Raw genomic sequence first — 15680 nt, 5'->3', positions numbered from 1 at the left:
CAGACAATAAATTGTTCCATAGTTGTATTCTATATTAGACTAACTAATAAAATGACACTAAAATATTTTTAATCAGTAGATTGGTTCCATAAGGAAAAAAGAAAAAATTTGTTTCACATTTTCATTTTAAGTTATGAATAACAGAAATCAATTTAAGACAAAGTTAACTGAACACAATGGAAAAACAATGTTCATCAGAATAAAATAATTATATTCTGTATTTACAACAATAAATTAAACTTTAAATTCAATCATTTTCTATTAAAAACACTACAAAACTGAAAAATAAATATCACTTTATATATCTGTAAAATAAAATAAGCTTTCCAAAATATTACATAAGAAAAAATATTGTCATTTTTATTTTTAACAAGTTTACATTACCTATATCCAAGAATATTTACTTGATCAACTTGAATCAAATTTAAAGCAAACATCTTGAACTCAAATTCTGGATTGACTGTTTCTCTACAATCACTTTCCCATAAACTGTTTATCTTTCATTGCTTTAACAACTTTTTACTTTGTCATACACCACAGTATCTTCCTTCCACATCAAAATTAACTTCGCAGTCATTAAATAATAATACAAATTCAGCAATATTCTTCTTAAAATGTATTAAATCTTAAGGTCAATGTTTATTTTTTTAATATATTTTTATTGATTTCAGAATGAAAGGAGAGGGAGAGAGAGAAACATCAATGATGAGAGAGAATCGTTGATCGGCTTCCTCCTGCACACCCCGCTACTGGGGATGGAGCCCAAAACCCAGGCATGTGCCATAACAGGGAATCAAACCATGACCTCCTGGTTCATAGGTCAATGCTCAATCAATGACCAGTACCTGCCAGGCTAATGTTTAATTTCATCATTTAACCTTCACACTTTTGAAGAGTAAAAAACACAATTTTAAATCTTTTTATACAAATTAATAGCAGAATACTTTTTCATCTTACTCTCTAGTAATTTTCACAAAATCCAGATTTATTTATTCATGCAGTATTAAACTTTTAGCTGTAAGTGCAGCATTATGTGCTGAGCAAAGCCCCTGATCCTGAAGAGTGGGCCCAGGCAGACCCACAGCCTCGCCAGTCTCCTAAGGGAAACCTCTCCACCACTCCAGCCAGTCCCCGGAAAATTGAACAGCAATAAGTTGGAACTAAAAAGGAATAATCATGCTTCTCATGACCTCATAGACTTTATGTTGCCTACAAAGATACACGCTGGGACATAGTGGAATCCCATCCTATGAATACTAAATTACACAAATTCAACCAGAAAGTCGCCTCACAAAAAGAACAGACATCCTGAGCCCTCATCCTACCATGAACGTATGCCCTGGAGTTCCTTCAGGTCCCAGTCCTCGTAGTGAAGCATCCTGCCACCACGAGGGCGAGTCCACAGTGTGTCACTAATGCTCCCTGTCTCCTGAACGCAAGCAGCTACTTCACAGATGGAAGACAAATCTGGAAAGCTAGGTGGAAAACTGCCCAGGACTTGAATGCCAAGCAAGTTCCATCCTAACTGTAGCATCCTAACTTCAACAGCTGTCCAAAGGTAATTTTGATTCCATTTTCAACTTTTTTCATTAACTCAGAATGGTACTCCACTATAATGAATTTGTTGAATTTACTATTTATCCATTCCTACCTGTAATGTGTAAACATTAAATACCAGGGCTTAATTTCCCAAAATGAGTTTTTCAAATACAGTTAAGAGGAAGAAAAGGGTAAAAAAATTATAGTCATAATCGTACAGAAGAATATTTTAAATTAGAGCTTACCAATGGATAGTATATCCACCTACCTTATAAAATAGGACTACACTGTTAATTTATTAGAAAAATATACCTAATTAATGCCCAGCTTGTAACAGAAATTAAAAGGATGCTAAAGATCTAATTGATATCTATATTAGACATATGTAAGATGTTCTTACTCATCATTTTGAAGACCAACATATCTTGGACTAGGAACAAGCATGACTCGAACATTTTCAAGCTTTCCTTTCACAATATGCATGAATTGGTCAAGGTGACTAGAAGGTGGTTTTGTAGTATAAGTTAAGAAAGCATCATCAAAGTTGATACACAGAGTTTGAGGTTGGTAATGATTTCCAAAGGCCAGGCGACCCTACAAAAAGGTAAGAGATAGTATGCCATACAATAAAGGCTATACTTTTTTTCTTAACTGACCTAATAACAAACATTTTCAAGCAACAACTAAATGATTCCACTTTAGCACCATCTATATTTAAATCACTCTATTGATCAATTTAGACCTGTGTTTAAAAAGATTTAAGCACTTGTGAATAAATAGCCTGTCAGGTCTAACAAATTTATGCTAAAATGATATTGGTGTTAAAAGAATTCTTTCACACTTTATGAAAATTGGAACCCAAAAAACTACAAAATTATTTTCTTTTCTTAAGTAAAAATAATGTTTGCAAAAATATAAAAGGTTCTGTTATTAACCCACCAAACATTAACTGTAGTAGACTTACTTACTGTGCTCACGTTGACCTTTATAACTGGAATAAGTGATCTCCATGAAGATGTGGGGTCCTGAGATTCTGTTTTTACTTTAACTCTAAGAAGAAAAAATAAAAACTGAAGTATATAAGACTTAACTACCTGAGGATACAGTTGACTTACTCAAAATATACATTATTAATACCAGCTGTACCTTTCCAGATACATCTAATGATGGCTCCAGTAAATGAAACAGAGACCATCTAACAGAAGACTAATAGCCCTAAAATGTCTCATTGAATGCACTCTGTCATGTGTCAGCTTTTAGATGAAGCTGTAATAGCAAAACTATGTTCTTAGAATGACAAGCTTTAATGTCAAAAGTGTCAATTATGAGATGCTGTCATTACATCTACCATCATGCCCACCACACTACAATGTGACGTTTTAGAAGACAGCCAAACTATTATTAAAACAAATGGATCATAATTTCAATGCTCAGCCAGTGGTCGAGTGCTGACCCATGAACCAGGAGCTCATGGTTCGGTTCCTGGTCGTGGCACATGCCTGGATTGTGGGCTCAATCTCCAGTGGGGGCCATGCAGGAGGCAGCTGATCGATGTTTCTCTCTCATCAATGTTTCTATATCTCTGTCCCTCTCCCTTCCTCTCTCTAAAATCAATAAAATATATTTTTAGAGAGAAAAAAATGACATGACACAAGTCACTTTGATGTTTTCTACTGTTTTGAGCATTTCTGACAACTGAACTGATCCTTTTCCTTGCCTATTCCCACCACTTTGTGAAATGACAGGCAAAGAATGAGAAAAATATTGGCCACACACAAAGTACACAAAATTTAAAGAATGAAAAGTTCATAGCAATTCACTAAAGATTTTGGATGAAAACTTGAGGCATATCTCTTTAATAACCCAATATCTCCTAAATGGCACTTCTGAGGCCAGCTCCACGAAGGTGACCCTCAGTGCTTAAAAGTAAATTCAAAACAGACCTCACCACTAGCCCCTAAGACCATCGGAAAACACAGATATTTACATTATGATTCATTAACAGTAGCAAAATTACAGTTATGAAGTAGCAACGAAAATAATTTTATGGTTGGGGGTCACCACAACATGAGGAACTGTATTAAAGGATCGCGGCATTAGAAAGGTTGAGAACCACTGCCCTAACTGATTCACTCTTCAGGTCCCAGCCCTCCTGATCCTTCTATGTGAAATCTACTTTTGTCCCTGAGGTAATACTTCTTGCACTAAAATTGCCTATTAACGGTTCTAACTCCCATACTTGGCTATAAATTCCAAGACAGAAGACTTGTCATATTCCCAGTTAACAGGGGTGGGCAAACTTTTTGACTCGAGGGCCACAATGGGTTCTTAAACTGGACCGGAGGGCGGAACAACAGCATGGATGGAGTGTTTGTGTGAATTAATATAAATTCAAAGTAAAGGAGCGGAGGGGAGACCAAGAGAACCAGATAGAACAGCCGGATCCGGCCCGCGGGCCGTAGTTTGCCCACGGCTGTTCCCAGTACCTCAGCTCTGTGCCTGGGACATAACATCCATTAAATACTTAATTGAGAATAAAATTCTCAATTAAGTATTTAATGGATGTTATGTCCAAATATTTAATTGAGAATAAATGTCCTCATCATCTACTTAAAAAAACACACACACAACCTATTAGGTATGCAAGGCTGTTCTACATTCAAAAATCAATTAACATTAACAGGTTAAAACAAAAAAATCAAATGATAGTATCACCAGATGCAGAAAAAGTATTTGACAAAACACAACACCCAATACGATTAAAATCTCTCAGTAAACTAGGAATAGAGGGAAACTTCCTCATCTTTATACAGAGTATCTACAAAAGACCTAATTAACATCATACTTAAAGGTAAGAATCTAGAAGCTCTCCCATTAAGACTAAGGACAAAGCAAGGATGTCTTATTTCACCATTCCTTTTCAAGTTTAGAAATTCTGGCTATTGCAGTAAAACAAGAAATAAAAAGTATGCAGATTGGGAAGGGGAAAATAAGACTTTCTTTGTTTGCAGATGACACAACTATCTATGTAGAAAGTTTGGAAGAACTGATCAAAAAAACCTATTCGAACTGGTAAGTGATTACAGCAAGTTTGCAGGATACAAGGTTAATAACTTACAAAAGTCAATCACTTTCCTATATACCAGAAATGAAAAAGTGAATGTTTACATGTTGCAGATTAATAAAATTCAAGTGTGACAATGAACCTTTCTATTTTGGACTGGGTTCTTGTTCTTCCATTTTCCTGTGTTTTATCATCCTCTTTCTTGGGGGGGATTATTGTTGGCTCCAAACCAAATAATTCTTGAAGACGTCCATAAAGATCCGAACGATTATAGACATGAAATTCAAAGTCATTAACTGTGATGTATAATCTGGTTTCTGCCTTTGGATCTAAAGACATCAATTACAAAAAATAAAATAAAATAAAATGAAGACATCAATTACACACACATACACACAAAAGTTTTTAGTCAACTTTTTAAAAACTTTAGTCAAAGTTTTTGTCAAATCATTTTCCACACTTAAAGTAACTTAAATGATTTACTTTAAAACAGAATTCTATGATAAAGAGGATCATATTTAAAATACATATAAAACACTGGCAAAAGAAAGAAAAAGGCTAATGTTACTAGAGCATTTTAATTTAACATTCGAAAAACAACCTGAATTTCTAGATTTTGGTTGTCTAATGCCAGAATTTAAAGATTTTACACTAAGAATAGAAAAGTGTCATTTACAGAATAAAAGTTAAAACTTAACCCTAATATAGCCATAAATTTATACTAAAATATAAGTAGCAAAATGTTCAAAGTATAATGTACTTAAACATCACATCAGTATTTAAACTTGTGCTTCACGGAAAGTAGGATTTTTCATAAAATACTAGTTTGTTTTAAAAAACTGCTTAACACTAAAATAAAGATTTTATGAACTGTACACTTCAAACAATTTCAAATAAAAGACATAATTACATTAAATATAAGTAACAACAGAAATTTACAAATCCATCTGTAAAGTGATAGATGGGCACTTGTTTCTGTTGAGGAAATAATCCAAGACAGAGCATCACATGTTAACCAAGAGGCTCAACAGAAAGGTACCACAGTCAGTGCCTTCTTTTGTTATGAATCATACAGGTGTTTTTTGAGACTTTTTAAATGTTTGTTTATTTTTAACCCTACAGAACAAATTCAATTGAAGGTAATTAAAATTAGATATAACCAGTTAGAAGAGTTTAATTTTTTTACGGGTAAAGAGAATTATTAACTTTCATTTTAGTAGCTTAAGCTGTAGTTTAAATATTATATATATACTAGAGGCCCGGTGCATGAAATTCACGGGGTGGGGTGTCCCTCAGCCCAGCCTGCACCCTCTCCAATATGGGACCCCTCGAGGGATGTCTGACTGCCCTCTCACAATCCAGGACTGCTGGCTCCCAACTGCTTGCCTGCCTGCCTTCCTGATTGCCCCTAACCACTACTGCCTGCCAGCCTGATCACCCCCTAACCACTCCCCTGACAGCCTGATTGATGCCTAACTGCTCCCCTGCCAGCCTGATTGCCCCTAACTGCCCTCCCCTGCAGGCCTGGTCCCCCCGAACTGCCCTCCCCTGCAGGCCTGGTCTCCCCCCCAACTGCTCTCCCATGCAGGCCTGGGTCCCCTGCAACTGCCCTTCCCTGCAGGCCCGGTCGCCCCAACTTCCCTCCTCTGCAGGCCTGGTCCCTCCCAATTGCCCTCCCCTGCTGGCCATCTTGTAGTGGCCATCTTGTGTCCACATGGGGGCAGCCATCTTTGACCACATAGGGGCAGCCATCTTGTGTGTTGGAGTGATGGTCAATTTGCATATTACTCTTTTATTAGATAGGATACTAGAGGCCTGGTGCATGAAAATTCATGCACTGGATGGGGGGTCCCTCAGCCTGGCCTGCCCCCTCTCCCAGTCTGGGAGCCCTCAGGGGCGGGAGGCGACCCAGCGATCAGGGGAAGGCAATGCCCCATCGCACCTCTGCTGCTGCCACTGCTGGCAGCACAAGCCTCGGCCAGCCCTGGTTACCTGAGCCTTGGGCAGCCCTGGGCGGCTGGGCAGCTGCCATCCGAGGCTTGCCTGCGCCTCAGGAGACTGGGGGACTCCAGAGACAGGCGTGCGGAGTGGCCAGGCCCACCCGGCCTTGCCGCGCATCTGCAGCCCCAGGAGGGCTGAGGGGACTGGGCACCGCCATCTTGTAGCTATGGGCACCGCCATCATTGAGGGGGGGGCAGTCAATTAGCATATTCCCTCCTTATTGGCTGTGGGTGTCGCTATCTTTGCAACAGTGTGGTCAATTAGCATATTACTCTTTTATTAGATAGGATATGTAGCAGAGGTATGGTCAATTAGCATATTACTCTTTTATTAGATAGGATACATACCTCCGCTACACCCATAAGTCATGCCCACCACCCAATCAGGAGCGAGTATGCAAATTAACCCAACCAAGAAGGCTGCGGCCACGGAGCGAGCAGGATGCTTGGGTTTCCCTGGCAATGGAGGAAGCCAAGCTTTCCACACAACCTGGCTGGCCGTGGACTCCACTCAAGGCTACAAAGTTTCAATTATAGAAGATAAATAAATCCCAACAAAAATGGCGGCAGCCATGGAGCTCGAGAGAGCAGGAGGCTTGGGTTTCCCCGGTGATGGGGGAAGCCAAACTTCCTGGCCAGCCCAGGCCTCCACTCAAGGCTACAAAGTTTCAATTATAGAAAATAAATAAATCCCAACAAAAATGGCCGCAGCCCCTGAGCGAGCAGGAGGCTTGGGTTTCCCCAGCGATGGAGGAAACCAAGCTTTCCGATACCCTGGCCTGCCCTAGCCTCCGTTCAAGGCTACAAAGTTTCAATTATAGAAGATAAATAAGGGCCTCCGCTTGGGTCGCAGCAGGGCATGGCCAGCCTGCAAACCACCACAGGCTCCTCACCCAAGCCACCCCACGCCCCAAGGGAACCCCCACCCTGATCTGGGACACCCTTCAGGGCAAACTAGTCGGCCCCCACCCATGCACCAGGCCTCTATCCTATCTAATAAAAGAGTAATATACAAATTGACCATCACTCCAACACACAAGATGGCCGCCACAAGATAGCCAGCAGGGGAGGGACCAGGTCTGCAAGGGAGGGCAGTTGTGGGCGATCAGGCCAGCAGGGGAGGGCAGTTGGGAGGGACTAGGCCTGCAAGGGAGGGCAGTTGGGGGCAATCAAGCCTGCAGGGGAGGGCAGTCAGGGGTGACCAGGCCGGCACAGGAGGGAAGTTGGGGGCTACCGGGCCTGCAGGGAAGGGCAGTTGGGGGGGACCCAGGCCTGCAGGGGAGAGCAGTTGGGGGGAACCAGGCCTGCAGGGGAGGGCAGTTAGGGGTGACCAGGCCTGCAGGGGAGGGCAGTTAGGGGTGACCAGGCCTGCAGGGGAGGGCAGTTAGGGGTGACCAGGCCTGCAGGGGAGGGCAGTTAGGGGTGACCAGGCCTGCAGGGGAGGGCAGTTAGGGGCAATCAGGCTGGCAGGGGAGTGGTTAGGGGGTGATCAGGCTGGCAGGCAGAAGCGGTTAGGGGCAATCAGGAAGGCAGGCAGGCGAGCAGTTCGGAGCCAGCAGTCCTGGATTGTGAAAGGGATGTCCGACTGCCCATTTAGGCCTGATCCTACTGGGATCAGGCCTAAATGGGCAGTCGGACATCCCTCAAGGGGTCCCAGATTGGAGAGAGTGCAGGCTGGGCTGAGGGACACACCACCCCCCCCATGCACAAATTTCGTGCATCAGGCCTCTAGTGTGTGTGTGTGTGTGTGTGTGTGTGTGTGTGTGTGTGTGTGTGTATTTCCAAAATGCCAGGGTCAAATGTCCAGCAGCCTACTCAAGACATCTCCATACCATATGATCTCAGTCATTTATGGAAAATAAAGAACGTTATAACCTGATGAACAGAAAGATAGATACAGAGGTAGTAAAGCATCGAACAGACTGTCAAGTTACCTCGGAAATGCTGGGGAGTGTTGGGGAGGGGGGAAAGAGATCAACCGAAGGACTTGTATGCATGCATATAAGCACAACCAATGGACACAAGACACTGCGGGGGTGGGATGAGGGCATGAGACTGGGGGTAGGGGAGGCTGGGGGCAGGTCAATGGGGAAAAAAAAGGAGATATATGTACTACTATATGTAATACTTTAAACAATAAAATAAAATTATAAAAATAAAGAGAATCAGGAACAGAAAGAGAAGAAAAAAAAAATACATCTCCAATGTGGTATCTAACAGACATCTCACACTTGACACATCAACCAAATACCTGATTTCCCCCCAAAGCTATTCCACAATATCCCCCATCCTATCAACAGTAAGTCAATCCTTACAATTGTTCTCTTTCTTTCATGCCACAGATATTATCAGCTTTTATTTTAACATAGATCTGCAACCACCGTCATGGCTCTGGCCCAAGTCACCATCAACTTGAATGTCTTTATGGAACACAGCACAGTGGCTCCCATCAAGTCTCCCTGTTCTGCCCTTACTTCTCTTACTATGCCTGTGCTTTACACATTGGCCAGACTTTCCAAAGCCTAGCTATTCGAGAGAATAAAGACAAGGTCTACCCTCCATGAGGCCCCTGGTCTGGTTAGTGTTAGGGCCACATAACAGAGCACTAACAGAGCCATGAAATAACTGGGGAGAAAATTCTGAGATGGTAAAATCCTGTCTAATAAAAGAGTAATATGCAAATTGACCATCACTCCAACACACAAAATGGCTGCCCCATGTGGACACAAGATGGCCGCCACAAGATGGCCGGCAGGGGAGGGAAGTTGAGAGGGACCAGACCTACAAGGGAGGGCAGTTGGGGGCGATCAGGCCTGCAGGGGAGGGCAGTTGGGGGGGACCAGGCCTGCAGGGGAGGGCAGTTGGGGGGGACCAGGCCTGCAGGGGAGGGCAGTTGGGGGGGACCAGGCCTGCAGGAAAGGGCAGTTGCGAGGGGACCAGGCCAGCAGGGGAGGGCAATTAGGGGCGACCAGGCTAGCAGAGTAGGGCAGTTAGGGGTGACCAGGCCAGCAGGGGAGGGCAGTTAGGGGCAATCGGGCTGGCAGGGGAGCAGTTAGGCGTCGATCAGGCTGGCAGGCAGAAGAGGTTAGGGGCAAGCAGGCAGGCAGGCAGGCAAACAGTTGGGAGCTAACAGTCCTAGATTGTGAGAGGGATGTCCCAGATTGGAGAGGGTACAGGCTGGGCTGAGGGACACACCTTCCTGATGATAAAAGCAGAACCAGAAGAAATTCTAGATTCTGTGTTTATCATTTTCTGTTCATCGTTTTCATACCAGATAAATTGTAATTAGTAGAAATATCAGAGAGAAGTATGAATAAAGACACCGAAGTTGAAATGTAGAAAAGTGTCTTGGTAGACTGATTAAAGGGTGTTGAGAAGACCATTTATCACTAGTATGGGTCAGGCCCACATTTGTAACATGCAGTAAGGCTAGAATTGTGGGTAAGAGTCCTATTAAGGATGACTCTGAATAAATAATCAGCTAAAATGAACCAATTTAACCAGGCAAGAGGAAGACTTTTAAAAGGATTTTCAGTAAACTGGTGATAAAATCAGAGTTTTGTCAAGTCCAAAGCTTTTAAAAATATTTTTATCTATTATAAAAACCACAAATGAAAAATGATTATATCATCGACAATTTCAAACAAATAAAATGAAAACTCACCATGCTGCTTCTGTTTTGGGTTATATATTTTCCACCACCGAAAAATTATAAATCCATCTTGAATTCTAAGCAAGATAAATTACAAAAATGAAAACAAGTAAGAATTTACTTAACTTGATTCTTAGTTAATTATTATAAAAGGCAGGCAATTGATAATGAATAAGGAAACAAAAATTCTTAACAGAATACTGGCATACTTAAATGTTTCATACTCTTTCAGTTAAGAAAGTAAAAGAGGATATGCACAGGTTTAAATTAGCTTCTTCTACTCAGGTAAAATGTAATACTGGATTACATTCAACAGGAAAATGAAGTACTAACAGAAAACCTTTTTCTTTTATAAATATTTTTAATGTTGTAAAAACTACATAAACAAAAGGCCAACTCTTGAAAGGGGGACATTAGCACACTAGAGAAAACTTTTAAAGATAATCATTCATTTCTGTAATGATATATCACTTCATGCTCCCATTTTTAACTTTTACTTTTTACTTTTAATTTGGAATAATTTTAGACTCAAAAAGAAGATGCTTCTACTGTTTCAAGAGAAGTATAAGTGGTACCAAACCCTGGCATCTCTCAAATAATTCAAAATTTTCCAAGTTCTAATTAACAAATTTTAAGAAGATCACAAAAATAAGAGTAAGCTGCCCAGCCGGTGTGGCTCAGTGATTGAGCATCAACCTACGAACCAGGAGGTCGCAGCTCAATTCCGAGTCAGGGCACATGCCGGGCTGCAATCTTGATCCCCAGTGGGGGGCATGCAACAATCAGCCAATCAATGATTCTCTCTTATCATTGGTGTTTGTATCTCTCACTCCCTCTCCCTTCTTCTCTGAAATCAATAAAAATATATTTTTAAATAATAATAATAACAGAGTAAGTTTTGCTTACAAGGCTTACAGAAGAGAGAACATATCAAACATATTATTCTTAATATATTAAGATTTGTGTTTCCTTCTTAAAGTAAAATTAGAGTTGTTAACAGATGCTAAACAATTCTAAACACTTATTGCCTAATAAGAACCTAATGGGTGAGCATTATCAACATATCTGATCCTTATTTTATATAACAAATGACCACCATGAATTCTACAACAGAAATGATCAGGCAATTTAATGCCTCAATTTTTCATCCTGCAATGAAATGAGATTATTGATTTCTATATGCTGCTATTAGGTAAACTTTTTGTCAGTCTAAACCAGGGGTGGGCAAACTTTTTGACTCGAGGGCCACAATGGGTTCTTAAACTGGACCGGAGGGCCGGAACAAAAGCATGGATGGAGTGTTTGTGTGAACTAATATAAATTCAAAGTAAAGGAGCGGAGGGGAGAGCAAGAGAACCCTCCGCTCTTTCGGCTCCGCGGGCCGGATAGAACAGCCGAACGGGCTGGATCCGGCCCGCGGGCTGTAGTTTGCCCACGGCTGGTCTAAACTTTAGCTAAATTAATCCATTGTTAGAAACATTTTAAAACATTAATTCATTAAGTCTAATTTACTAAAAAAATTATTTCTGATTTATGGTTTGGGTTTTTTGTTGTTGTTGTTTATATATATTTTTATTGATCTCAGAGAGGAAGGGAGAGGGAGAGAGAGAGACAGAAACATCAATGATGAGAGAGAACCACGGACCGGCTGCCTCCTGCACATCCCCCACTGGGGATCGAGCTGAAACCCAGGCATGTGCCATTGACTGGAATCGAACCCGTGACCCTTCAGTCCACAGGCTGATGCACTAGCCCTGAGCCAAACTGGCCAAGGCTGATTTATGGTTTTATTTGAAGAACCGAGTAATATTAAAACAAGTATCATAATTAGAAAATTTTTTCAATATTTCAAGTTTAAGGTAGGTTCTTTTGTTTTAGGTTTTGTTTTTGCTTTTTACCTAATAGACATGTCTTCTGTAATGTAATAGATTTCACGAACCATGATTTTTCCAGAAAGAACAGAGAAAGAGAAGGAGCCTGTTATAGGAAAAAAAAACACAACAGCAATTAATTTAATTGTTTTGATAGACAGTAGAGCTCTTAAAACTTAAAACAACCTTAGCAACCAATTCATTCAGTAATTAAATGTTCTCTCCTGGCTCCCTTCCAGATATTCTTACAGCCTTACTAATTTCTATCATTTTTCCTGAAAAAGTGCCACATGTGTCATCACTATGAACTGAGTTACTAAATAACCATATAAGAACATTAGTTTTAATAGCTGCTTCATACAACTAATTATGCACAGCCATTAAATAAACCCACAGCAGTGAGTAATTCACCAATTTTCTCCATTACTCCAGGAACCAGTCACTGCCTCAAATTAATGGAAGACTATTTATATTTGAGAGAAGTTCATGTCCACTAAGATGTACTCAACTCCAGGGAAGGTTAGAATGATTCTATTCAGTGCCCCCTCCTCCTTTCTCACGGGTTTGGGACTTTCCAGAGTATACAGCTTCCTAGTACACCCTCCCATCTATCTACAAACCTCCCACTTATAAGTAGTTAGAAACTAAACTAATAAAGCAGGCACAAAATGAAATACACAAGATGACTCCAACTTACAGGTTTTTAAAGTACAGGTTACTTAAAGAAAAAAAAGAGCAAATAATTCATTGAGCGTTAGAAACTTTCTCTAGATGGAATTGTGAGAAATTTCTGTTTCCATATTTTATATTTGTCTGTATTTTTTCAAATTATTTTCATGAGCATCTTTTATAAACAAGGTCAAAGAGTAACTATGGAAACACTTTAACAAATAAGAATGAGGTAAAGGGCATAACCTGTTACAGAGTGCTGAAGAGAGAAATTCAAAGTAGGTTAGTTTATCCTTTATGAAACAATGATAAATTTCTAAAACTACCTGTTTATAAAATATAAATGTATAATATATACCCCAAGATTACACAGAAGAAAATAATGCAGGTTTACTTCAACTCACCAATATGGATATAGCCATGTTTGTATAATCTGTTGACAACCAAGGTTAAAATAAGACCAACATTCCGAGAATTATAATATGTGAGATAAATAATCCATCCACAGGACAAAATGGTAGCTGTTGGGAGAAAAAAGTACAAAAGGATGTCACTTTCAATCACCTTAGTATCTTAGTAAACTTTGTTAGTAAAAGATCATTTACCACACTCAGAAATGATAATACGGTAGTAAGTCCTCTTAAAATTTAACACCTTGGGTTTTAAAATCAGAGGTTGGAGCTACTTTATCCACCTTTCCTCACTCTCTTTTAGTCATTAGCCAGAAATACACAGATTCCAATCAGATCCATTAGAGCCTTTTGTTTTTCTTTTCTTATTTCCTTTTTCACTGCTTTGTACCGTTTTCTTTATTTAATACTAGAGGCCCAGTGCATGAAATTTGTGCACGGGGGGGGGGGGGTCACCTCAGCCCAGCCTCTGCACCCGTCTCCAATACGGGACCCCTCAGGGGATCAGGCCTAAACCAGCAGTCAGCCATCCCTCTCACAATCTGGGACCGCTGGCTCCTAACTGCTCACCTGCCTGCCTGCCTGAATGCCTCTAACTGCCCCCCGCCAGCCTGATTGCCCCTAACTGCCCCCCCTTGCCGGCCTGGTCGCCCCCAACTGCCTCCCCTGCCAGCCTGGTTGCCCCACACAGCCTGCTGTTCAGTCATTTGGTCATCCTGCACTAACCTCCCTGATGGCCTGGTCGCCCCACGCAGCCTGCTGTTCAGTCGTTTGGTCATCCCTCACTAACCCCCCTGCCAGCCTTGTCGCCCCACACAGCCTGTGTTCAGTCGTCTGTCCAGTTGTTTCGGTCGTGACGGCCCCTGGATTTTTATATATTAGGATATGTAAAGATGTTCTGGGACAAGAAAGCCCGTAATTCTGAACATTATGAAAAACATTCACCTTTATCAGGCTAAAAGCTCATTCCCAAGCTATTCAATGAAGGCTAAAGTCACTTAAAAAGAAAGAAAATTAATGATTTTTTAAATCAGAGAAAAGTCATTGATTTTTTTAAATCAATAAATTCTGCTTTTAAAAAGTAATGGAGTCAGGGGGCGGCGACTGGAGGGGATCAATAGGGGGAAAGGGGGACATATGTAATACTTTCAACAATAAAGAATTATTAAAAAAAAAAAAAAAAAAAAGTAATGGAGCCTGGCCAGTGTGATCACTGGTTTGATTCCTGGGTTGTTTGCTCAATCCCCAGTAGGGGCATGCAGGAGGTAGCCAGTCAATGTTTCTTTCTCATTGGTGTTTCTATCTCTCTATCCCTCTTCCTTCCTCTCTCTCTAAAAATCAATAAAAACATTAAAATAAATAATGGAAATAAGTAGGAATTTAGCCCACTTAAAGGCATATCTATATTAAACAGGAAATCTTATACTATTTTACTATAATTGATAAGACAATAACCATTTAAGAATGTCTACTTTTATTGAATAAACTACAATAAATGATATTCCAAGTTTGACCATTTGTCAATCTATCATAAAGTTTATAATCACTTACAAAATTTACAATATTCCCAAAAAAACCAGATCATAAATATACAAAAGGTAAAACACAAGAAAGCATTTTCTGATAATAATATTTTTTACTTATCTATTTTTAAAGTATAACTGTTTTCTAAATTAGGACAAAGTAATGTAAAACAATTTAACATGTGTAACCTATTAGCAACATCAAATTAAGTTCTTAACTTAAAAAAATTATTTAATATGATAAAACAAGGCAGTCACTGATACAACATTTCACAGGGTAGCTTAGATTAATGGTAATAGCTTTGATGTAGCAAGTGCTATGATGTGTCCATAAAAATTATTCCTAGAACAATTATTTCAAAAAATGATTTTGATGACATTTCATTATGTTTTAAGTTTAAAGTCATTTTGTAGTAATTTTTACTGTAAATCACTGTGTCAGGTTGTTGTGGGCCATTCAGAAAGGTAAGAGGTATTTGAAGAGAAAGTATGCTTCTAGTGCAGGGGTGGGCAAACTTTTTTTTTTTTTTTCTCAATATTTTATTGATTTTTTTACAGAGAGGAAGGGAGAGGGATAGAGAGTTAGAAACATCGATGAAAGAGAAACATCGATCAGCTGCCTCCTGCACACCCCCCACTGGGGATGTGCCCGCAACCAAGGTACATGCCCTTGACCAGAATCGAACCTGGGACCCTTCCGTCTGCAGGCCGATGCCCTATCCACTGAGCCAAACCAGTCAGGGCTGGGCAAACTTTTTGACTCGAGGGCCACAATGGGTTCTTAAACTGGACCGGAGGGCCGGAACAAAAGCATTGATGGAGTGTTTATGTGAACTAATATAAATTCAAAGTAAAGGAGCGGAGGGGAGAGCAAGAGAACCCTCCGCTCTTTCGGCTCCGTGGGCCGGATAGAACAGCCGAACGGGCCGGATCCGGCCCGCGGGCCGTAGTT

At 40.5% G+C, this 15680-nt stretch overlaps 1 protein-coding gene across 6 annotated transcripts in view; it reads right to left on the bottom strand.

Moving 5' to 3' along the window:
- BLTP1 (bridge-like lipid transfer protein family member 1) overlaps window positions 1-15680 on the bottom strand; it is a 181890-nt gene that overhangs the window by 155913 nt on the left and 10297 nt on the right. For all 6 annotated transcript variants that reach the window (XM_080671792.1, XM_080671790.1, XM_080671794.1 and 3 more), the window contains exons 4-9: window positions 13200-13316; window positions 12154-12232; window positions 10268-10332; window positions 4746-4932; window positions 2508-2589; window positions 1940-2133 (exon numbers count right to left, since the gene is read on the bottom strand). In XM_080671792.1, coding sequence (XP_080527918.1) covers window positions 1940-2133; window positions 2508-2589; window positions 4746-4932; window positions 10268-10332; window positions 12154-12232; window positions 13200-13316 — 724 coding nt within the window. The remainder of the gene's footprint in view (window positions 1-1939; window positions 2134-2507; window positions 2590-4745; window positions 4933-10267; window positions 10333-12153; window positions 12233-13199; window positions 13317-15680) is intronic.

This window comes from Plecotus auritus (genome assembly GCF_963455305.1).
Source record: "Plecotus auritus genome assembly, chromosome: 6".
Taxonomy (NCBI): Eukaryota; Metazoa; Chordata; class Mammalia; order Chiroptera; family Vespertilionidae; genus Plecotus; species Plecotus auritus.
Note: the sequence above shows the minus strand (reverse complement) of the source record. Positions and strands in the feature narration are given on the sequence as shown.